At 47.8% G+C, this 25,511-nt stretch overlaps 1 protein-coding gene across 3 annotated transcripts in view; it reads right to left on the minus strand.

Annotated features, from left to right (window-relative positions):
• Nucleotides 1-286: 286 nt before the first annotated feature.
• UPB1 (beta-ureidopropionase 1) overlaps nt 287-25,511 on the minus strand; it is a 62,542-nt gene continuing 37,317 nt past the window's right edge. For 2 of the 3 annotated variants that reach the window (XM_075897988.1, XM_075897989.1), the window contains 4 exons: nt 23,795-23,876; nt 9,175-9,217; nt 5,029-5,183; nt 287-1,731 (listed from right to left, as the gene is read on the minus strand). In XM_075897988.1, the coding sequence (XP_075754103.1) occupies nt 1,648-1,731; nt 5,029-5,183; nt 9,175-9,217; nt 23,795-23,876 (364 nt within the window). In that variant the 3' untranslated portion in view covers nt 287-1,647. The other variant, XM_075897990.1, reaches the window with a different exon arrangement.

Raw genomic sequence — 25,511 nt, forward strand, 5'->3', positions numbered from 1 at the left:
CGTTCGTAAGTTAAGTCGGGGACTGCCTGTATTAAGGAAACTATGCAGATACTGGATTACCTGGCTCAACTGCCACATCCACCAAAATCAAGCACAACATGCCCATACACAACCAGCTTACACAATAATAAACACATACACCCTTTCACTGCAGCCACCCTCCTCATTCCCAGCCTGGAGAAATTTACACAACTACCCCCAGCAAGACACACAAATTGACATACAGTAACCACATGCCATTTTGAATCAGCACACACTTAACCACAAATATTACTCTGAAGCTAAGAATAGTTGATGGCAGTTTTTATTTAGAGCCATTTCTGACTTTTCAGAAACATGATTTTACAAATTACATCTATGTGACAGCGAGGACAGTCAGCCACTTTTAACAATGTTACATTACTAGTGCTTCCTTTTGGGAAGTACCAGAGTCAATGCTTGCATTCCTGATACTCTATGACTGATTATGCATCCAAAGAAAAAGAGACTACATGTGTCAGAAGGTCCCAAACAAACCCTCTAAGTGTACATCTACACAGTAACCCTATTTCAAGATACTTCCATTAACCCGAAATAGTTATTCTGTGTCTTGACAACACGCCCGTTATTTCAAAATCTCTTTTGAAATAACAGGTGCTCTATTCTGACACCCCTGTAAACATTGTTCCATGATGATTAAGGGGTATTTTGGTATAGTGGTTTATTTTGAAATTATTACGAAATAAGCTATTTCAAAATTAACTTGAAATAAGCTACCCAATTTGCAAATTGCATAGCTTTATTCGAGCTAAGGGGGAAGTTTAGACACACCAAGTGTTGACATTTTTATCCCACTGAAACAAAGCATGTAAGGAAAGTGCACTAGTATTTCCTCAAGACCAGATGGGTTTCTTCATGCTGTATCACCTTTTGCCAACACTTCTGGGCTGTGTCTAGACTGGCATGATTTTGCGGAAATACTTTTAATGGAAAAGTTTTTCCGTTAAAAGTATTTCCGCAAAAGAGCGTCGAGATTGGCACGGATGTCTAGATTTGCGCAAAAGCATCCGTGCCCAGTATAGACGCGCTTTTGCGCAAGAAAGCTCCGATGGCCATTTTAGCCATTGGGCTTTCTTGTGCAAAAAATTAAGGTGCCTGTCGACACTGGCCCTCTTGCGCAATTATTCTTGTGCAAGAGGGTTTATCCCTAAGCGGGAGCATCAAAGTATTTGCACAAGAAGCATTGAATTCTTACATTAGAACATCAGTGTTCTTGCACAAATTCAAGTGGCCAGTGTAGACAGCTGGCAAGTTTTTGCGCAAAAGTATTTGCTTTTGCGCAAAATCTTGCCAGTCTAGACCCATCCATACAATTTAATGTACATTTCAGAATTTAAACTAAATCTGGCCAGGTGAGTTCCTCAGGCAGCTCTCTATCATTTGTTCATGATTTTGCAGTAAAGCAGGTTCCCTAAATTGCTGCTTTATCAAAATATATAACAACTTTTTACTGGCAGTCATTGCACCTGTATTTGCCAAGTTTCAGTATCAACTGTAAGACAGTAGAAGATGGCAAATTTTGCAGACTAACATACATAAATCACTTTTGTTTTTTGAAGGAGATGCTTAGTATGAGAGATCGCCTACCAGAGGACATCAACATAGTTATTACTCTTTAATAATATTGGGTATAAAGTTAGGCTGGACAGCCTTCATGAGTTCCTCTGCATACATCTCGTATCTACCAGTCATCTGGAAAAGAAAAGCAGAGTTGTAGCCTATTTCAGTAACTTTCCAGTAGCTGCTCTTCTCCTCCCAATGCAGCCCAGCACTCCAACCCCTGAATAGCTGCTCCACACAAGAAGGGGAGGAGAGGGCTGCAGCTGTGAGGAAACGGATTGCTAACTCTCCCGGACTGAACACTATTTATTGCAATAGTGTCTAGTCCACCCAGTCCGGGATAGTTGGCAAAGCAGGAGCAGAACCAGGAGAGAAGTGTGGTCTGAAGGAGCAGAGGGTGGCCACACCGTTGGCCAGAAAGAAGCAGCACTTTTAAGGGGAAAATGCCACTTCTCTCCAGCCACTTGTTATGTAGCTGCCCCCTGCTCTGTGAGTGCTGCACTCCTACAAACATCACTTCGTGAGCTGGGTTTGGTATTGAGCCCTGAGGGGGAAGCCAGTGGATGAGGATGGAAGCCACCAGAGCTAGGGTTACCATATTTGAACTTTAAAAAAAGAGAACACTCGTGAAAGGGAGTATATCTCAGTATCTACCAACTCACTCTATATATAGGGTTACCAGATGGCTTAAAAAAAATACCAGACACACCTGATCTCAGTGGGGAGGAGGGACCAGCTGGGAGGGGACCGGAGCTGGCTGGGAGGGGGGAGAGAGAAACCGGCCGGCGTGAAGTGGGGGAGGGACGGGGAGATGGGAGGGGACACCAACCGACAGGAAGCAGGGCTGGCTGGGGGAGTGGGTCGGGGCAGTGGAGCTGGCCGGGGGAGATCGGGGTGGTGGGGGGGAGAGAACTGGCCAGCGAGAAGCAAGGCTGGCCAGGGGAGATGGGGGGGTGGTGGTGTCAGGAGCAGCGGGGCTGGCCGGGGGAGATCAGGAAGCAGGGCTGGCCAAGGGGAGGCAGAGGGGGGAGATTGGGGACAGCAGAACTGGCCGGGGGAGATCAGGAGGAGGTGGGGGGAAGAACCAGCCGGTGGTAAGCAGGGCTGGCCAGGAAGAGGTTAGGGGGAGCAGGGCTGGCTGAAGGGAGGGGAGGGGAGGGGAGGAAGAGAATCGGCCAGCAGGGAGCAGGACTGACCCAGGTTCAAACAGATCCTGCACACGATCCCAGCAAAGCACAAGTGAGTCCGGCCCCGGGGAATTCCTCCCGCACCGCCTCACGTAGTTAATACTGCCTGGCTGGTAGACACACTCACGCAGTGTGAGCGTGCCTACCAGCCAGGAAGTTCACAACTATGTACTGATACTCCTAATAATAATAAAACTTACCTAATTAGAAAATACTGGACATTTTATATGTCCGGTATTTTCTCAATTTGTTTCCTGGACAGAACCCTCAAATACCGGATTAATAAAACATGAGTTGGTAGATACTGATACAGATACACTCCCTCTCAGGAGTGTCCTCTTCTGGCCCTAGAGGGACGGCTGGGAGCTGCCAGAACCCCGGCATAGACAGGGGGGAGGGGAAATGGGGCTGAGGGCTGCTTGAGCCCATAGGCATCACACAGCTACACAGAATACTCTGAAATATGGGGCAATTTGGTTCTCCAAATTTTGTGGTGCTCCATGCAGCTGTGTATTTTGTGTATGGGTAGGTATGGTCCTGTCCCCATTGACAGAGAAGGTTACAGTTGAAGGAATTTTCAAGAGAAAATACTGATTTACGTAACTTTTTTAAAAATAGTGAATGCCAAAAATAGTAAAGTGTTAATTCCATCAATCTTAAAAAATTATCAATGCCATAACAAGCAGTCAGTCTCTTGCAAAAGCTAAACTCTCATTTAAAAAAAAGAATTAAAATGTAGTTTTATGCTGCAAAGTGACTATGTAAAGGTGACACTGTCTTGGTCACACATGTACTCCCAGACACACCAATGTACACCCAATGAAGGCAATGGAACTATACAAGAAAGAAGTCTTCCCAGGATGCTCCCAGTAACAGCTCAAAACCCAACTGTTTCAATGGGTTTGCATAGATGTCATTTTAGCATTTAGAATCTGTTTCTATATAGGAACTTAAATAGCTCCCATTATGGTAGCATAATCATCTGGTGATGATGTGTAAGAGAAGACCCATTCTGACTTTCAGATAGGCAGACATTTTAGGGCTGGTAGTTACAGTGAAAGAGAGTAACATAGCCATATAAAACACAAATTCCATGTTGCTCTTTTTACAGTCACTTTTAAGAGCAAAATCTTCTAAATGTGACATGGTGTTGTTGTTTTCTTGAGTGTGCAAGCAGCCTGAAACATTAGCTTTGAAGGGAGTTAATTTGCTCCTTTCATAGCAATAGTGAACTCTAAAATGTAATGATGAGAATGGTTAATTTTACTGATGATAATTTTAGCAGAAACATACAGTTACTGTGCTTATCCATTGCCACTGGATGCAACAGCAGATCTTGGAACAGGGGATATCTAATTACAGTAGAGTCCCTATTATCCGACCTAAACGGGACCAACAGGTGGTTGGATTACCGAATATGTTGGATGATAGGGACTCTACTGTAGCCTGGCCCCATCCCTGCCTAGCCCTGGCCCCTTCTCTCCCTGCAGCTCCCAGGCGCCTGGGCCCCACGTGCTGCCCTGTCACTCTCCTGGAGCCGCTGATGCTGCTCCTGCCGGCGCCGCTTCGTCCCAGGGAGCTGCAGGCATCAGCGGCTCCAGGAGAGTGACAGGGAAGCGAGCGGGGCCATTCTCTCGCCCCGCGCCCAGGAGCCGCTGATGCCTCTCCTGCCAGCATCGCTTTGTCCCCGGGAGCTGCAGGGTCGGATAAAGCGGAGTGTCGGATTACTGAAGGACGGATAATCTGGACTCCACTGTACTGTCAGGTGTTTTCTGGGTGGGGAATAAGGTTATGCCCACCATCCCGAAATGTCAGATCACCTCTAGCTGTTTACAAGTAGAAAGATTTATCTCCATCAAATGACAAAAATTAAACTACTTCCTACTTCTTTCTTGTTGTCAAAAGCTATGGGCAAACCAAAATAATGCATGCTTTCACTTAGAATTAAAGTGGCCTAAATTCCCATTTAACTTAATTCACTTCCAAAGTGAAACAGAGTGAGAGGTGAATGGAAGAAGTTCTCATGTTTAATTACAGGCTGTCTACAGGCTAAGGAAGTGAACACTCCACTTCTAAACCTTCTGAGTGTGATCTTCTTAACCATAAGGCCTCTGTGGTTTCACATATAGTAAAAGCTTAAATTCCACAAAAACTAACATGTAAGATCCATTCAGTGTCATTTAAAAGTTAGCAAACTTTTCTTAGAGAACTGGATATATTTCTTTAGAGAATAAGGACTTACCTTAAAACTCCATTTGTCACCAACTTGCCTGCAAAGGTTTAGATCTACTTCAGTCACCAAAAGCCCATCCTGTGTGCGAGACAGTCCAGGTGTCCGACTGCCATCTGGTGCAGTCACATAACTCGAGCCATAAAAATATCCCAAGTCATGGTGGGCTTAATAAATCAAACAACATATAATGCGATGAGCAAATAAGTATAAAACTTCACATGTTCTTTCCCCTGAGAATCTCAAGCTTGATTCAACCCTTTTTTTCACCCAGCTGTGCCCTCACTTAACAAGCCACAGGAACACTGAGCTCTAACTTTTAGTATCATAAACAGGAGAGCTTTCATATTGACAAACAGGAATCCATGCAACTTTCATCAGCTTTTGAAAATGTATTATTGTGCTTGCTAATTATTACATTTATTTGCATTTAAATAAGGGCTTTGTTTCCCCCTGAAAGTGCTGTGACATCGCAATGTGTTTCAGTGCTAATGACAGAATTCACAGCATTAGGTCTTCAGTGCAGGACTAAAGTATAAAACACTGAGATAGGAAAAAGAAAAATCTCATTAAAAATGCAGTCTTCAACAGGATCAAAGGACTAGCCATAACCTCAAGAGCATCAAATACCTGTATAGTTCTAGAATGTTCAGTGAGGGCAATCAAAGTGAGTGATAACAACCACTGGCTCCCGTCATGCAGCAGCTGCTAACACTCAGCTCCAATGGCAAGCCAATACAAGGATATGTAGCAAATGAGCTGGCTGCAACTCTGACTGAGGCCAGAAAAAACAAGAGAAGATGGTGACTTCCCATAGGACAAAATGCTAAGTTTGCAACTGAATATTGGTGGGTTACATCTACCCCAAGAGAAAACAATTCAGAATCTCAGACTTCTTTTGGATTTCTGAATAGATCTAGGAATCTAACAGAGTACAACACATTTATTTGACTTTCATAACTTATCCTTTTGTTGAAGCCTACAGTGAACACAACAGTGCAATAGATTATTCTTTTCTTCTCTTATTTCTGAATTATAATTAGCGTTTGCTTTTCCTGGTCATGTACTCACCATTTATAAAAGATCAGAATAAAACTGGTTTGCTCCAGGTATGTCTTTCACTGCAGTTCATTTGGGTTCTTCTTCAGGTGTCGCCCTTCACCCCTTGCCAGTTACACAAAAACTTTTCCTTTGGGTCTGAAGGTACTTTCTAGCCATGCTAGCTGGGGGCTGGATGTATAGGCAAGAGCTCCTGCATTGCTTGTACTTGGGCTCTTAACTCCCCCATTTTGCAGTAAAGATGCAGGCTAAACCACTCATGCACTAACTAGGCATATAAACCAGTAGTTGACTACTCGACTACCCAGTACACAAGCTTATCGGGTAGTCGAGTGGAGTACTCTACTACTTGCTTTGCCCCCTCTTGCTGCCTCTGTATGAGAGACATCAAGGGGAGAAGGAGGGGAAAAATGAGCCAGGGCTGGGGGAAGCTGTCTTAAAAGATGGTTTCCTCCAGCACTGTTTCTGTGGCGCCACCTGCCCCTCCTTCACTGCCTCTATTAGTGAGGAGAGGGGAAGGGGAAACTGCTCCGAAGCAGTCTCTGCTCGTGGTGGGCTGAGGCTGTCTGCGGGGCTCCCAGTGGGGAAGCTGAGCTACTCTCTCCTCTCCTCTCCCTCCCTCCCACGGATAGGAGCTGATGCCACCAAGCAGCCCCTGTTCGCGGCCAGCACTGGCTGCCGTAAACAGGGGCTGTGGGACCCAGTGCAAGCTTCTTGGAGCAGCTGGTTCTGGAACCCACAAAGGGAGAGTCAATTTTTGATTTAGTTTTAAGTGAAGCCCAGAATCTGGTCCAAGGAGTAAATATAATTGAATCCCTTGGAAATAGTGACCATAATGTAATAAAATTTAACATCCCTGTAGTGAGAAAAACACCTCAGCAACCCAACACTGTACTGTGTCAATTAATTTCAGAAAGGGAAACTACACAAAAATGAGGTTAAATAAATTTAAAGGTACAATGGCAAAAGTAAAGTCCCAGCATGCAAGCTGCATGGAAACTTTTCAAGGACACCATAATAGATGCCCAACTTAAATGTATACCCCACATTAAAAAAACACAGTAAGAGAAAAATATTGAAAAAAATAATTCCAACTATGCATATAATATAATGGGGACTAATTTAGCTATTACTACTCAAGAGAGAGATCTTGGAGTCGTTGTGGATAGTTCTCTGAAAACACCCACTAAATGTGCAATGGCAGTCAAAAAAGCAAATAGAATGTTAGGAATAATTGAAAAAGGGATAGAGAATAAAACAGAGAATATCTTATTGCCCTTATGTAAAACCATGGTACACACATGAATAGTACCACATCTTGAATAGTGCGTATAGATGTGGTCGACTCATCTCAGCATTGGAAAAGGTTCAGAAAAGGGCCACAAAAATGATTAGGGGTTTGGAAAGGGTCCCATATGAAGAGAGATTAAAAAGACTGGGACTTTTCAGCTTAGAAAAAGAGGAGACTAAGGGATATGACACAGGTCTACAAAATCATGACTGGCATGGAAAAAGTGAATAAGGAAAAGTTGTTTACTTATTCCCACAACATAAGAACTAAGGGTCACCAAATGAAATTAATAGGTAGCAGATTTAAAAGAAACAAATGGAAGTTTTTCTTCACTCAGTGCACAGTCAACCTGTGGAACTCCTTGCCAGAGGAGGTTGTGAAAACTAGGACTTTAACAGGGTTCAAGAAAGGAGGTTAGGCCCATCAATGGCTATGAGCTAGAATGGGTAGGAATGATGTCCCTAGCCTCTTTCAAAGGCTGGGAATGGGTGATAGGAGAGGGATTGCTTGAAGATTCCCCAATCTGTTCACTCCCTCTGGGGCATCTGGCATTGGCCACTGTTGAAAGAAAGGATACTGGGCTAGATGACCTTTGGTCTGGCCCAAAACGGCCGTTCTTATATTCTTATGACTGAGCAGTCCCAGCTTGTTCCGGCTCCAGGACCACTGCATCTCTGCATTTTAAATGTAGTAAGAGCCGTCCAGCTCTTACTATATTTAAAATGCAGAGGCACAGCGCACCTGGAGCCTGCACGATCTGGGACAGCTCAGTCATGGCTCATGCCGGCTCTATAAGCCAGCCATACTGTAGCTCTGCATTTTATATGAAGTAAGAGTCAAGCAGCTCTTACTACATTTAAAATGCAGAGATGCAGCAATTCTGGACTGCTCAATCCTGGTTCGAGACAGCTTCGGGAGTTATTCCTGCTATAGCTCTGCAAAGTGGCCCTCTTATCAACTAATCATGCAGTCAATACAAATTGTATTGACTACACAATTAGCCAAATAATAGCTCTTTAACATCCTTAGCACCGACAGACTTCCTGAGCCTTCTCACAATTTCTTCTATGTGCCCAACAGATAAGTGATACCATAACTCACTGGGAAAAAATCATAGGACGTCTCAGCTTTTTACAACACAAAGAACCACAAGATATAGCAGTAGCAGACAACCTGAGGCCTACATGCGACCCACTGGGACTCCCACCTGCAGCCAAGGGACCCTGTGTGCCTCCCTCCCACACGTGCCTCTCATGCACTGGGGCTCTGGAGACCTGAATTTCCTACTCCTCGCCCTCCCTCCCAGCACTTCACCATAAATACTGGTGAAGAGCTGGAACGCTGCAACTCAGCTGTTTGTGGCTGTTCAAGCTCTAGAAGGGAGAGGGAGGAGCAGGAGCGGAGCGGGAATCAGGTGATTCATGGCACTTCACAAATGATGGGTGGAAGGGGGAGGAACAGGAAGTGCCCCATTGTGCAAGAGGCACATGGGGAGGGGCAGAGTTGGTGGATTTCAGGATGGGTGGGTGGAGGGTCAAGCATCTTGATAATCAGGGCTCTGTTCATTCGTGGCGTGCGCATGCGCATTGCAGCTCTTGTGCATGCGCAGTACGGGGCTGGCAAGCGGTTTTCGCCACCATTTGTCAAGCCCTGTTAATAATTATCCCTTGTTTAAGCATTTTTTCTTTGTAACAATTTAAAATTATATATATATATATATGAAAACTACAGGCAGACAGCCATAAAGATAGCTATTCACGTTTCAAAATAAACTATTATCAACCCATGAAGATATTTGCTGTACATACCATTCCTACCATCTCCAGATGTAAATGCGTTCAAGTAGTATTCCTGTGAAAAAAGGCCAATTTAAGATGAAGCTGTAGATGGCACTATAGTCTTATTTCATGCAAGAGAATTTTGCTGCAATACAATGGTTAATATACTAACACAGTGGTCTCCAACCTTTTTAACCACAAGATCACTGTTTCAATTTAAGCGCAATGTAAGATCTACCTCAAACCCAAATACCCTTGTCCCACTTCCTTCCTGCTCCTTCTTTAAGGCCCAGCCCCTGTTCTACCCCTTCTTGGAGGCTTCACCCCGCTTACTCCATCCCCCCACCTACTCCATCCTCACTCACTTTCACCAGATTGGATAGAGGGTTGGGATACAGGCTCTGGTCTTGGGCCAAGGGATTTGGAGTGTGGGAGGGGCTCTGGGCTTAGCCTAGGGTAGCGGCTTGGCGTCCAGGAGAGGTTTCAGGGTGCAAGTTCTTGAAAGGAGTTGGGTGCAGGGGACTCAGATCTGGTGCAGGAGGCTTGGTGTAGGAGGAGGTTCAGGTTTGGGACAGGGGTTCAGGAAGCAGGCTCTGGCTGGGCACCATATAACTGAAATGGCTTCCAGGTAGTGGAATAGTGGGGTTAAGGCGGGCCTGGCCTTGCACCACTCCTGAAAGAAGCTGGCATGTACAGCAATGGCTTCATGGTACCATGTGCTGCCCCTCATCTACAGGCACTGAGCCCACAACTTCTACTGACCACGGTTCCCCATTACTAATCAATGGGAGCTGCAGGAGTGATGGCTGCAGGTGAAGACAGCCTGTGGAGACCCCCTGTTCTGACTTTCGCAGGGGCTGCGGGGATGTGCCAACCACGTCCGGGAGCAGCAGTTACCATGGGGATAACTACTGTAGCTACGCCAGGTTCAGCATTTTAAAACTCATGGCTCAAAGAATAAAATTTAAGCATAAGAGAGAAATGAAAATGATGAAATGCTCAGATTAGTCAAAAACCAAAAATAACCCACTTTGCAAGCAGTAAAATAAATAACAACAACCTCCCATATATATGTTGGGTGGGGAGATGTGAGTGAAGAAATGTGTGTTTATGAGAATGACAGAGACACACACAGTGTGTGACAGTGACAGAAATTTGCATTGCCAAGCTCCCTCCTCCCCCTTCTCTCTGAGTGGAGATAGGGTACAGGAGTGGGGAGAGGAGAAACACCCTGACATCAGTGCCCCCCTCTTCTCTCTCCCACACTCTGCACAGCAAGCAGGAGGCTCCTGGGCGGGGAGAGGGTAGGTCCAAGACAGAGGACAGGACCAGAATGACGGTGGATGGAGGGGCAACTGAAGTGCCAGCCCTTGATAGCTTCCTGGCCAAAACAGTCAGCATCACCTGTCAGAGGCTCCAAGATCTACCAGTAGCTCCCGATCTACTGGCTGGGGACCACTGTATTAACATTAATTAATGTCTGGCATATATCTATTAAGACTCGTCTGGCTTACTGTCAAAACTACATACAGAGGGAATTTTCATAATTGCCTAGTTTCTAGATTCAAGGAAGTGGTTGTCTTGCTAGAATTTTAGGATGGACTAGCCTGGAAGACAGGCATTTGACTGAGTGACAGCCCTGTATTCATAATGTTCTGGGAAATATGAGTAGCAATATTAAGAATGTCATAGCTCTGGCCATGGCAGAGATCTATGCATGAAATCTTTTAACATGGGACAGCAGGTGTGCAGATACCAATCTCACAAAGCTTGACTGGAAGAAGCACTGGAGTCAGGGGTATGTCTACACTTGCCCCCTAGTTCGAACTAGGGAGGCAAATGAAGCATACCGAAGTTGCTAATGAAGCGCGGGATTTAAATATCCCGCGCTTGATTAGCATATTCACGGCCGGTCGCCAATTTAAAAAGCCGGTAGCCCGAATTAACTCGCCGCGTGTAGATGCGGTAGTCCAATCCAAAACTCTTCCCTCGAATTAACTTACTCCTCGTGCAATGAGGAGTAACAGTTAATTCGAGGGAAGGGTTTGGGATCGGACTACTGCGTCTACATGCAACGAGTTAATTCAGGCTACCAGCTTTTTAAAATGGCAACCGGCCGCGAATATGCTAATCAAGCTATCCCGTGCTTCATTAGCAACTTTGGTATGCTTCATTTGCCTCCCTAGTTCGAACTAGGGGTAACTGTAGACATACCCTGGGAGAACAGGGTGTCTCTGTCCTTCCTGCTGCAGCTTGCAGCCATATCCACCTTCACAATCACAGAAAACAGACATGTCCCCAAATATACCTGTTCCAACATTGGGATTTTGGGAAGTCTGGACTGTATTTCGTGTGGAACCCCACCTCAGAACTGTTTGCTAAGGACGACTCTACCAGGAGTACAAGACTCCAGATAACATAATTCTTACAATTATTGGGATACACAAGCCTCTTCGCCACAACAAGGTAACAGTCCAAGCTGAGGACAGCTTTGGTATGGGGCTGGAATAAGAGAGATTTAAATGAGGTAGTCTTTGCAGATAATAGAAATAAGAAACATATGATCTACCTGAATGGACACAAATCCAGATTCTTAGAGAACACTTTAAAATATATACCCCAAGAGCTGGTCTATATTACGAGCTTAGGTCCACATATTCAGCACTGGGTTGAATTTGTAATGAGTGGGTTTACACTGCTGAGTCCCTTCCATATACCTAAAGGGTTTTAAAAATTGTCTCTTGTAGTCTACCTGAACGAGTGGAGGAAAGCCAGACATTCATGTCTCTAATTAAGGGCCGTGTAAACACAATTATAAGAGAGAGTTACTCACCCTGTGCAGTAACGTCTGTTCTTCGAGATGTGTATCCCCGTGGGTGCTCCACTCGAGGTGCTGGGTCCGTCCCGGCGCCGCAAAATGGAGAAACTTCCACAGCAGTAGCCCTGCCGGGCCCGCGCATGTGCTCCTGTTGCCTCGCGCCATTACAGCTGAGCACGGGCCGGCTCATCAGTTTCCTCCCAACCGGAAGCATCTGAAAGAGATAAACAGAAGCTCCGAAGCAGGGAGGAGGGTGGGTCGTGGAGCACCCACGGGGACACACATCTCGAAGAACAGACGTTACTGCACAGGGTGAGTAACTCTCTCTTCTTCGTCGAGTAGTGTCCCTGAGGGTGCTCCATTCGAGGTGAGTACAGAGCAGTGGTCAAGCACTATCGGCGTGCTTCGGACTTATGGTCTCTGTGCTGTGGCCAAGGTGAATCATTCCTCAATATGTTCGCAAGAGCATAGTGCTTGGCAAAGGTGAGCGAGGATGACCAGGTTGCTGCACGGCATATGTCCTGTAATGGTACCCCTCTAAGGTACGCAGTAGATGCGGCCATGCCTCTGGTGGAATGAGCGCGAGGTCATCCTGGTAAGGGTTTATGTCGTAGGGCATAACAACGCGAGATACAGGAGGTGATCAGATTGGAAATACGTTGTGCGGAGAGCTGTCGACCTTTGGAGCGCTCCGCCGTAGCTATAAAAAGGTGCCGAGACTTTCTGAAGGCGCGTGTTTTGTGCAGGTAGAAGACCAGTGCTCGTCTAACATCGAGGGAATGTAGACGTGAGTCTTCTGGCGAGGAATGAGGTTTCGGATAGAATGTTGGCAGAATTATGGGCTCGTTTACATGGAAGGGAGAATTTATCTTTGGAAGGAAGGGAGGGTGAACGCGAAGCAGAACCCCTTGCTCAGAAAATAAAGTGTATGGTGGATCGGCTGAAAGGGCTGCCGACTCACTAACCCGACGTGCTGATGTGATTGCCAGAAGGAATGACACTTTCATTGTGAGCATGCGCAGGTCGCAAGTTGCTAATGGTTCGAAGGGGGGACGAGTTAATGCGTCCAGGACCAAAGATAAGTCCCACGGTTCCGGAGGGGTTGTGAAGGCCGGATATAGGTTATCAAGTCCCTTTAGGAACCTCTTAACTAACGGGTGAGCAAATAGCGAATGTCCATCGATGTGCGGGCGGAAGGCCGAGATTGCTGCCAAGTGCACTTTCAACGAAGCATTTGCTAAGCCCTCCGTCTTCAGATGGAAGATGTAGTCCAAAGTATGCTGCACCGGTAAAAAAAGAGGGTCGAATTCCCTTTCCAGACACCACGCTTGGAACCGGTGCCATTTGTAGGTGTAGGCCTTGCGAGTGCTATGGCGTCTGCTATTCATAAGCACATGTTTCACTTGCTGAGAGCAAGTCATTTCCGGTGGCTGAAACCAGTTAGGAGCCATGCCGTAAGATGCATGCGATCGATGCTCGGATGTAGCATCGACCCGTGCTGCTGAGACAGTAAGTTGGGCATCAGTGGAAGTCGTTGTGGCTGAGCGACCGACATTCTGGACAATTGTGTCAGCCAAGTCTGCTGAGGCCAAAAGGGTGCTATGAAAATCACTGTTGCACCCTCTGTCGCTATCTTCTCCAGTGCCCTCGGAATGAGAGGAAGAGGCGGAAACGCATAGAGGAGTTGGTGAGATCCCCAATTGAGCAGAAGAGCGTCCCCCAGGGAATTCTTGCCGGTACCTGCCCGTGAGCAGTAATGATGACACTTCTTGTTGTGACGAGTGGCAAAGAGGTCTATACTCGGGAACCCCCAGAGACGGAAGAGACCGTGGGCCACCTCGTTGTGTAACTCCCACTCGTGCTGAGGAAGGAAGTGTCTGCTCAGGGCATCGGCGATGGTATTGTCTTTGCCTGGGAGGTACGATGCGGTAAGGGTTATATTGTGGTGGATCGCCCAGTTCCACAGTCGTATCGCCTCCGCGCACAGGGATCGTGAATGGGCCCCGCCTTGTCTGTTGATATAGTACACCGTGCATATATTGTCGGTGAGGATGTGGACTGCATGACCTCGGATCCTCTGAAGGAAGTGCCTGCATGCATTGGATACAGCTCGGAGCTCGAGGAGATTTATGTGTAGGAGCGACTCCTGTGCCGACCAGAGTCCTTGAACTCGATGTTGCTGCAGATGTGCGCCCCAACCGATCAAAGAAGCATCTGTTGTGATCTGCACTGTGGGTCTTTGTGCGTGGAAAGGGATCCCTGATAACAAATGTTGCGGGTTGTCCCACCATATTAGTGAAGTCCTGACCTGTCTGGGAATGGACACGGTCTTGCTCACAGCGTGTACCCCCGGTGTGTAGACTTTGAACAGCCAATGCTGGAGACTGCGTAGGTGAAGTCTCGCATGTGCCACCACATACGTGGTGGCAGCCATATGTCTGAGCAGTTTCAGGTAAGTCAGTATGCTGGATCTGGGAGCAATTGAGACCGCACGTACCAAGTCCCGAATCATCTGGAATCTTGTTGCAGGCAAGTATACTCTCGCACTCAGTGCATCGAGTCTCGCGCCGATAAACTCCAAGTCTTGACTTGGTACCAAGGACGATTTGCCTACATTGATTATGAGGCCCAGAGCCTCGAATACGGCTGTGGTGGTGGTCACTGCCCACGTAGCCTCCTCGCGAGTCGGGGCCTTCAATAGGCAATCGTCGAGATACGGGAAAATCGCGATATTGAGGTGTCGGAGGTAGGCAGCTACCACTACCAGAGTTTTGGAAAACACCCGTGGTGCTGCTGACAGGCCGAAGGGTAACACTCGGTATTGGTAGTATTCCGCGCCCACTACGAAACGAAGGAATCGCCTGTGGGCCGGGTGAATGGTTATGTGGAAATAGGCGTCCTGTAAGTCGAGGGACGCAAACCAATCCCCTTTGTGGAGAGCTGGGATGATAGAAGCTAAAGTGACCATTTTGAATTTTTGTTTTCTCAGGTAGCGGTTGAGTCGATGCAGGTCCAGGATAGGCCTCCAACCCCCTGACTTCTTCTGAGTGAGGAAGTACGTGGAATAGAAACCTCTCCCCCGAAATTGAATGGGTACCCTCTCCACGGCTCCTATAGTAAGTAGTCGGGACACCTCTTGCTGTAGCAGAGACTCGTGAGAGGGGTCCCTGAAAAGGGACGGGGAGGGTGGGAAGTGGGGGGGAATGGAGTTGAAAGGGATGGTATATCCTGAAACAACTATGTCGTTGACCCATCGATCGGTGGAGATCAGAGACCAGCGATGTTGATAAGGCCTCAACCAATGATGGAATAAGGCTACCTGATTGTGTGACGCTCCCGACAAAGGAGTTGCACGCAGTCCCTCGACTGACCCATCAAACCTGTTGCCGGCCCTGCTGTTGACCGGAAGTCTTGCCAGGTTGCTGTCTTCGCTTTTGCTGGCGTTGTCTTGGTCTCTGTTGTTCATATGACTTGGGACGGAATGTTGTGTACGAGAAGGATCTCTGTTTGTTGTAGGGCGTATACCTCTTACGTTTATACGGAGGCGTGTACATGCCAAGCGTTCTAAGAGTTGTACGGGAGTCCTTGCCCGAGTGGAACACCTGATCAGTGGACTGGGCGAAGAGAGACTGACGATCGAAAGGTAAGTCTTCCACTTTGCTTATTAACTCCCTCGGGGCAGCTGCTTGGTGCAGCCACGACCCGCGACGCATAACTACCGCAGTAGCCGTGGCTCTAGCTGCTGCATCAGCCGTGTCTAGGGCGATCTGAAGCGCTGTTCTGGCTGTTGTGTAGCCCTCTTGTATTACTGCCCTCAAGATCTGGCATTTTGAGTCTGGTAGGTGCTCTAGAAGAGGGACTAATTTGGAGTAGTTATCGAAGTCGTGATTGGCAAGTGGGGCGGCGTAATTGCACATGCGGAGAACTGAAGTGGCAGAAGAATACACCTTTCTACCCAAAATGTCCAGGCGTTTAGCCTCTTTATCACTTGCCACATTTTTATTTTGGGCCGTCTTTGATCTTTGCTGGGCGGCGTCCATAACCAGGGAATTTGGCTGGGGATGGGTAAACAAAAAGTCCATCCCTTTTTGATTTATAAAGTATTTCTTGTCAGTTCTCTTGTTAGTCGGTAAAGAAGTGGCGGGGGTCTGCCATATATCATTTGCGATTTCCAGGATAGCCTCATCGAAGGGTAGAGCCAGCTTTGATTTTTGTGAGGACTGCAAGTTCTTCAGCAAGGGATGTTGCTTTTGCTGTACGTCCGTAATCTGGATACCCTGAGATTGTGCCACTCTGGCAAAGAGCTCCTGGAACTGTTTGTGATCTTCCGTGGGGGGTTGTTCACCAGGAAAGACAGCATCGTCCAGAGATGACTGGTTGGCCGGAGAGTCAGGGGTCTGTGGTTCCCTATTTGGAGTGTAGTTGTTTTCATACGTGTCCTGACTAGGAACTGGCATCGTGCCTTCCACAGGCACTGATGGAATCGCCGGCGAAGGCGCACGAGGTGGAGACGCTGGGTGTGTGGTTTGCGGAGATCGTGATCGTGGATATCGCGTGTTATGAGAACACCGAGGGTCATCATGATGACGGTCACATCTGCGACTGTGAGTCAGGGATCGTCTAGAAGTGTAGGCTCTAGACTCCTCGCATTGACGTGAATATCTCGAATGTCTCGAAGACCTCGGTGATATAGATCTGTCAGAAAAACGAGATGGTGAACGAGAATAATAGGAGTAGCATTGCTGGTCGTGGTAGCGATAGTGATGGTACGACGGTGATCGCTGTGGCGATCTACGATATCGATCTCTAGTGGAGATATAACGAGAAGCACGATGATTCCCAGAGCAGATTGAAGCTGGTGACCATGGTCCCGGAGAGAACCGTGCCCTTTCAGGCGTGAGTGAAGGGGTCCGCACGCGTCTTGACTTGAAGGGCATCTCATTCAGCATCGAACAATCTGCGGGAGAAGACGGTGCCGTCTGAAGCGGTGTAGTCCCGGTCGCATGGCTGCCCTGGGGTTGAATCAGCGGTGCCGCGGGAGTTAACAGCTGTGCCGATACCGGAGGAGGCTGCGGTGCAGAGTGCTGCACGGTGCTGCTGGGCGCCTGCGGTGCCTGAGTCGGTGCTGTTGCTTGCGGCACCGCAGGGAGCAAGGTCTCATCAGCTGGCTCCGTGGGCTCGGGTGCCGGCGGAATTGCCATTGACTGCGCATGCGCAGTATCAGCCGGTGCCGGAGCCGCCACTGCTGTTTGTGGCCCGACCGTTGGAGCCTTTGTCGGTGCCGAGTCTGCCCGCGGTCCCTTACAGGGAGCCCGCATCGGGCCTTTTGATCTGACCAAAGTCGGAGCTGAGGCACTGCGGCTCTTGCCTGGCTTCTCTGTCGGGTGCCTCGGCAAAGAGCCAGAGGTACCTGGTCTGTCCCATACGGTCCTGGGCTGTGGCTCGGCATTGCTGAGGTCCTTCTGAGGTGAACGGGACAAGTGAGCTCCCGAGGTAGTGGGAGTAGACGTGGTCGCATCAGACTGGAGGGCTTTGTTGAATAAAATCACCCTCAGCCTCATTTCTCTATCGCGCCGAGCGCGGGCTGTCAGTTTCATACAGTGGGGGCACTTCATAGGAATGTGCCCGTCCCCTAGGCATTTAACGCAGAGCGAATGCCCATCTGAGTCCGGCATGGCCTCCTGGCACTGGGAACATTTCTTGAAACCAGGCATTTTGTCTATTCTTTCCTTTTCTTTTTCTTTTTCTGTTTTTTTTTTTTTTTGAAAGCCTACTGCAAAAAAATAAACTAGGACGGAAACAAGGAACTTGAGACTAATTAACTAACTAAGTAAAAACTACTAAGAACTATCCTAACTATAAACTGCCAAGTGGCAAACAAATTTCTAAATGAAATTACCTTTTCTCCTCAGGCCGGAGAGGGAGCGCGTCCTAGGTCCGTCTGCGGCCGCGGACGGTTGAAGGAAACTGACGAGCCGGCCCACGCTCAGCTGTAACGGCGCGAGGCAACAGGAGCGCATGCGCGGGCCGGCAGGGCTACTGCTGTGGAAGTTTCTCCGTTTTGCGGCGCCGGGACGGACCCAGCACCTTGAGTGGAGCACCCTCGGGGACACTACTCGACGAAGAATTTGGAGTTACTGGCTTCTGTGAAAGGAAGGTATTGAGGCCTACCCAGAATATGTCAAATGAGCACCAGTTTAATTGTAAGTGGAAAGGAAAGGCAGCATTATGAGATACAGGAGATGTAAAATAAAAATAAAATTTGATTGGGTTACCAACAATAATCCCGCTTTTAGGGAAGTAACTAACTCAGACAGCAATATGCAACAAAGTGCTGATTACCCCAAATGGAGCAGACGAAAGTTTTTGTAAGGGCAAAATAAGACAACAAAAATCTAATGTCAGCAATTGTCAGGAGAATGGAGGAATACCAAAATAGGGTATATAAGGTTGGATGGAACAGACCAAGGACGGACGGGTTGCGAATCTAAAAAGCTAGGTCTGATCAACCAGAGCTCCCTCCCTGGCGCTGAATCTCGCTGCCGCACATAAGCTCCAAAAGGGGAACAATTCCGGTTGTAAGTTGCAACGAAAAAACCAAAAAAGGAGAAACATAAAGAAAAGAATATCTCCTGAATCGAAGCAATGCTTCTATCTTTCTTAACGTGAATATTATATATTTGTTAACTCCATAAATTGTTTAAAGGTAAATCAGGAGGGTATATCTGTAGGAGAAGTTATTATTTCTTGTTTTTTTAACTGTACTGTTTTTTTACTTTTTATTTGTATATTACACTATCTTAAAAGAATCAAAGATAGTGAATTGATTTAAATGAAAAATTAAATATAAAGTAAATAGAAAAGTAAAAATCTTTGTTTGACCCTAAAAAGAAGTATTCCTCTGTCTGTGGTTTCAAATCCTTTAAAGAATCAAACCCGGTTACCAAAAGCCTCCACATGACGATCAGAGCTCCATGGTGATCTTCAGCCACACAAGTGGGAAAAGCCCTGGGGATCTTTTGAATGGTCATTCCCTGTTGGGAATGGAGAATTCACCAGCACAGCTAAGCCTGCATGGCTAAAGGCATGAACTCACTCCAGCAGGGATGGCTCAGGAGACATGCTGCATCTGATTGCTGTGGGGGAGCAAAGGGGAGGGAGTCTGTGCTGGCAAGAGCTCTGAACCAGCAAAAGAAACACTGATATCTATGCCAAAATCAGGACATAGTGGTTAATGGCTACACCAGGTTCACACAGCAATGCTACATGAAAATAAAGGAGCTTAGACAAAGAGTACTACAGGACACGGCTAATGAACTGCTGCTCTGGTTCTGAGCCACAGACATGGAAGGGTGATGACAGGCACCTATAACCACTTACAATAATGTTTTCATTCCATGAGGCATTGGGACCCCTAGCTCAGAATTCCAATCTGTTGCAGGGACTGTAGGGCTATGTCTACACAGAAGCATTATTTCAGAATAACTGACATTATTCTGAAATAACCAAGAGCATGTCTAAACTGCAAGCCATTATTTCAAAATAATAGAGAACTGGAGGACTTCTTACTCTGACTCCTGTAACACTCATTTCACAAGGAATAACGGAAGTTGAAGGAAGAGTATTCTTCCTTCAACTTCCTACTGTGTAGGCAGTGCCAAAAGTTGAGTTAAGCTATTTCAACTTCAGCTACACAATTGACATAGCTGAAGTTGCGTAGCTTAATTCAATTTTTGCCCTGATCTGTAGATGTGCCCTAAGATAACTACCCAAAGTGAATCATTCTTTGAGTCAGTGCAACCTCTGGAAATGTGGATGTGCTCTCGTTACTACATTCTCCTCGTTAAAATATGCAAAATTGCATTTGTTAAATCGGGTGTTCAAAGTTAAATTAAATAAAATGGACCTAATTTTGTAGTGTAGACATATCCTAAGGTGCCCAACAAAGCATCTGCACGTGCTCCAGCTCTTAATGTTGCAGTGTTGATGTTGTCATGTTGGTCCCAGGATATTAAGAGACATCGGTGAGATACCTTTCATTACATCAACTTCTGTTGCGGAAAGAGACAAGTTTTTGAGCTACACAGAGCATTTCTTCAAGTCTGGGAAAGGTACTCAAGAGAGTCACAGCTAAATATAATAGAGATGTAGCCGTGTTAGTCTGGTCTATACCAAAGTTATATATATGGTCGTGCCAATTTTCTTCCACAATTTGATCTGTGGAAGTGGGTCTGGCCCACGAAAGCTCATTACATAATAAACCACCTTGTTAGTCTTTAAAGTGCTGCATAGTCCTGTCTTTTGTTTCAGCTAATATAAGATTATTTAGTATAAGTAACCAAAATATTTTAAGGAATCATTCACAGTAGTGGCCCATTAACACTCCTCCAGGTCAAAAAACAAGCAGGGTGTGTGTTATGACAAGTCAGATATGGAGTAGAGTGGCTGTTGTGAAAAGTGTTCACCCATGAACAATATGGAATTTTCGTGGATTCATTCAAGAACACAGAAACTATCTAATTTCACCCACATAGTTATTGCTAAGGCATTCAGTGCACTAGTAGAGGTACATCACATGCTGTGATAGGCATAAGTAAGACCTATACATCTTGAAAAATGCACTGTGGAAGATACTGATTATTGTAGTGGTAGTGAAATGTCTTCAGGCTTTGCATATGTTTTTATGGTAGGATCTGTTGTGGTTTTGAGTTGGCGGGTGGTGGTCTGTGAAGAGCCTCCTAGAAAGGTCAGAAGAGCGCACAAAATCTACTAGCCTCAGTCACCCTAAGATCTGGTGTGCTAGGGGAATGTGGGAAGGGTCTTTCTCCTTCAAGTCAGGGGCTTCTCATTTTGCTTCTCACTTATGTGTGGCCCCAACTGTTTTTCCTTTGGGTCAGCAGCCCCCAACCCAAAAAAGGTTACCCCACCCCAGGTTACTGGTTAATCTTATCAACCACAAGCACTCTCCCCCTTGCTGCCTCTCTATCATAGGCTGCAAGGGGAGAAGCAGGGACCAGTGCCCATAAGGAGCTATATTTAAACACAGTCTGACAGAAAGGCAGCAGCACAGAGGGTGAGGGGAACAGGCTGGAGAAGCTATGAGTGTGGAACCAGCTTTTGGCTCTCCACGTATGCTGGCTCCGCGGACCCACCAGTCCCCTACCCTTGCTTCCTCCTACAGAGACAGCAACGGGGGGCAGGCGGGAGCAAGTGCTGGGAGGAGCTGGCTTAAAAGTTCCCCCCAGCACCAGTACCAGAACCACCTCTGCAATGACGCCTGCCTCCGCAGGGCAGAACAGGGGAGGATGCCCTGAAGCAGCATCCCACAAAGTAGCCTCTGTCGGCAGGAAGCTCAGATCCCCTGCAGACCGGGGCTGTTGCTGGAGACCAGTCTATGTCTACAAGGAACTCAGAACCCCATGGACAGCTGCTAGTGCCACCCCACACTGATGCTTCTGTATCAGATGCAGCAGCATGGAGTGTCAGGCACAGGAAGCTGATACAGAGGCAGCAGCACAGGTTAACAGGGGGTTCTTCATTAGTGGGAACGGGAGCACACTGCTCTGCTTGGCTGCAAAGAGCGAAATGGAGCCAATGGCAGCCACGAGTCTCTGTGGCCACGGCGCCAGTAAATAAACAAACCGGGGCAGCCAGTTAATGTGTTACTCAAAGTGATTTCACTGAATGCTTTCAGAAACAATGATTTAGCCCTTCCCTGAGAGGTGTCTATTTAACCTGCTCTTAAATATCTCTAGAGATGGCGATTCCACCACCTCTCTATGCAATTTATTCCAGTGTTTCACCACCTGGACAGTTTGGAAGTTTTTCCTGATATCCAACCTAAACCTCCCATGCTGCAGTTTAAGCCCATTACTCCTTGTCCTATTATCAGAGGCCAAGAACAATTTCCCCCCTCCTCCCTGTGACACCCTTTTAGATACCTAAAACCACTATGCTGTCTTCTCTCAAGCTTCTCTTTTCAAAACCAAAAAAGCCCAGTTCTTTCAGTCTTCCCTCATAGCTCATGTTCTCCAGACCTTTCATCATTTTTTTTGCTCTTCTCTGGACCTTCTTTAATTTTTCCACATCTTTCTTGAAACGTGGTACCCAGAACTGGACACAGTACTCTAACGGAGGCCTAATCCGCGCAGAGTAGAGCGGAAGAATGACATCTTGTGTCTTGCTCACAACACTCCTGTTAAAGCAGCCCAGAATCATGTTGGCTCATGTTTAACTTGTGGTCCACTATGACCCCTAGATTCCTTTCTGCAGTGCTCCTTCCTAGACAGTCGCTTCCCATTCTGTATGTGTGAACCAGATTGTTCTTTACTAAGAGGAGTACTTTGCATTTGTCCTTACTAAATTTCATCTTTTTTACCCCAGACCATTTCTTTAGTTGTGTAACTGTTAAGATTTCATGAGGTTACATAACTATTCAATTACCCTATATCTAACATCCCTAGAAGGAACTGCAGCAGAATGCAGGCAGCCTGCAGTGGGGAAGGGAGTTCACTCTTTCCCAGCTTACCAGGAATCACAGTAACATTTTCGAACATTGCAAACGTTCATGAGAGAAAAGGTCTCATGTTTTACAGCCAGTCCCTGAGTTACAAACACATCAATTTATGACCGTTCGTATTTACAACCAACCTCCTATACAGCCAGTCCCCGAGTTACGAATGAAATCCACACTTATGAACAGTGCAGCCATATGTAAGTGAATGTAATCTGACTTAAGAACAGATAGAGTTACAACCTAGTGTTTGTTTCGTAACTCGATCGTAAGTTGGGGACTGGCTGTAAGATACAGGAGTTTTCCAGGTATCCTACTGCTAACTTGTAATTCCACTAGCGCCACACTATAAGGATGTTAGCATACAGACATTGAAATGATTAAAAGTTTAACCAATAAGATGGGCTTATCAGTAATTCCAAATGACTACATGCAACCCCCTCCTGCCACCTCTCCATCAGAGGCAGCAAGAGGTGGGAGATGTAAGCTAGTGCCCACAGGGAACCGGCTTTTAAGCAGTTTCCCTGCACGTGCTGGTTCTCATGGAGCTGCCATCTCTTCCCCCTCGCCGCTGCTTCCCACAGAGGAAGCAGTGTGGGAGGCAGGTGGGAGCCATTGCTCAGTGGGAGCTAGCTTAAAAGCCAGCTCCCGATGAGAATCAGATCCTGTGGAACCGCTTGTCCCCCAACACTTGTGCTGCTGCCTGTGATAGAAAGGCAGCAATGCAGAGGGCGTGGGGGCAGATGAGAGCTGGGACATGCAGGAAGCCACCTTTCTAGATGGTTCCCCATGCATATTTGCTCCCGTGGAGTCACCTGCCCTCCCCCTATGCTGCTGCCTCTCTATCAGAGAGGGGAGGGGCAGGTAGGAGCTGATATGCGTGGAAGCCAGCTAGTGACAGAAGGAGGCAGAAGCTGGTACATGGGGCTTAAAAACCGACTCCCCACAACCACCAGCTCCACAGTGCTGCCACCCCACTCATGCTGCTCTGGACCCCACTCTAGACTTGCCATGGACACAGTCTGCTGCCATGGAGAGGTGTCTGACCACAGTGGGCCTGGGCTTGCCACAGATGGGGCCCCCACAGACAGGGACTGCTGCTGCCCCACACTGCGGTCTTTGTATCACAGGAAGCAGCCTGGGAGTCGGAAGTACAATGGCTGCCAGCACTGCCCTCGGGGATTATTTTAGTATCCGTGTAACAGTTACAAATTATCTAACATTCCTACTATATAATTAATTAGCTAGGATTACAACGTGATACAACGCATAGATTCTGAAACGCATAAGGCTACAAAGCAAGGTCTTGAAATACTTACAGTTCCCACTCGGTTAATGGCACATGTAAAACAGTGGTTAGCAATAGCTGCATTCCTAGCTTCAATTGGCCACAGTGACTCGCTGCAAAATAGTAACAAAAAAGGTGGTTGTTACTGTTTACTTGCATGACTCATAGCTAAATTTGGATTTATGTACAGGCAGTCCCCGGGTTACGTACAAGATAGGGACTGTAGGTTTGTTCTTAAGTTGAATCTGTATGTAAGTCGGAACTGGCATCCAGATTCAGCCGCTGCTGAAACTGATCAGTTTCAACAGCGGCTGAATCTGGACGCCAGTTCTGACTTACATACAGATTCAACTTAAGAACCCCAGGCATCCCCAAGTCAGCTGCTGCTGAAACTGATCAGCGGCTGATTCCAGGAAGCCCGGGGCAGGGGCTTCCTGTAGTCAGCCACTGGTCAGTTTCAGCAGCGGCTGACTTGGGGACGCCTGGGGCAGAGCAGCTGGGGTGCTGCTGGGTTGGTCCAGTAGCACCGCCGCTCCTCGGCACTACTGGACCAACCCAGCAGCACCCAAGCTGCTTTGCCCCAGGCGTCCTGATTCAGCCACTGCTGAAACTGACCAGCAGTGGCTGAATCAGGACGCCTGGGGCAGAGCAGCTGGGGTGCTGCCAGGTTGGCCCAGTAGCGCCCAGAGCGGCGCTATGGGACCAACCAGCAGCGCTCCAGCTGCTGTACCACAGGCGTCCGGAGCAAAGCCGCGGAGCACGGGGGCAGCGGGACAGCCCAGACGCGCCGTGGCTGTCCTGCTGCCCTCGGGCTCCGCGGCTTTGCTCTGCTTTGCTCCCCGTCTCCCTGGTCTGCAGACCAGGGGGACAGGGAGCAAAGCCGCAGAACACGCGGGCAGCGGACAGCCGCTTTGCTCTGCTTTGCTCCCTGAGGTGCAGACCAGGGGGACGGGGAGCAAAGCAGAGCAAAGCGGCAGAGCACACGGGCAGCGGACAGCCCAGACGCGTCTGGACTGTTCACTGCCCGCGTGCTCCGCCACTTTGCTTCCTCTCCTTGGTCTGCTGGAGACCAGGGAGACGGGCCTCGTTTGTAACTGCGGATCCGACATAAGTCGGATCCGCGTAACTCGGGGACTGCCTGTATTCACTATCCACTTAGTTATCAACTAGAAGATTTAACTAGCATTGCTTGGGTCTTTTAGGGCAGGGTGCTCAGGATGTGGGAGGTTCAGGATTCAAGGCAGGAGCTTGGAGATGTGGGCATGGGCGGCGAGTTATATGGGCTTGTGGTGCCCATGCTCCAGCAATATTTAGAGCCGGGGGCCCTGCTCCACCAATATTTGAAGCTGGGTCTCTTCCCCGGCCCTAGAGCGTCTCTCCCCCGGCCCCGGCCCCGCCATGCGCAACCTTCAATCAGCTCCCCCCTGCCGGCTGCTGCTGCCATGCACTGCGTGCTCAAACAGGTGGGCGGGGAGACACCTGGGCGTGACGTGACGTCACGGCCCAGCCCAGGATTTTAAAACTGCTGGCACCGTGCAGCTGAGTTGCGGGTTCAGAGTTTGGGGACTTCTGGGGCGGAGTGCAGACTCCGGCCCCGCAAAGTGGAAGGCAGAAGGTAGGGGAGGGCTGGGAGAGGAAGGGGCTTGTGCGGAGGTGGAGGGGGAATAAAGGGGAAAGGGTGGAAGAGGAAGGGGCTTGTGCCGAGGGGAAGGGAGAAAACTAGGGGAAGGGCTGGGAGAGGAAGGGGC

The sequence above is a fragment of the Pelodiscus sinensis genome, chromosome 15 (assembly GCF_049634645.1).
Source record: "Pelodiscus sinensis isolate JC-2024 chromosome 15, ASM4963464v1, whole genome shotgun sequence".
NCBI classification, from domain to species: Eukaryota; Metazoa; Chordata; order Testudines; family Trionychidae; genus Pelodiscus; species Pelodiscus sinensis.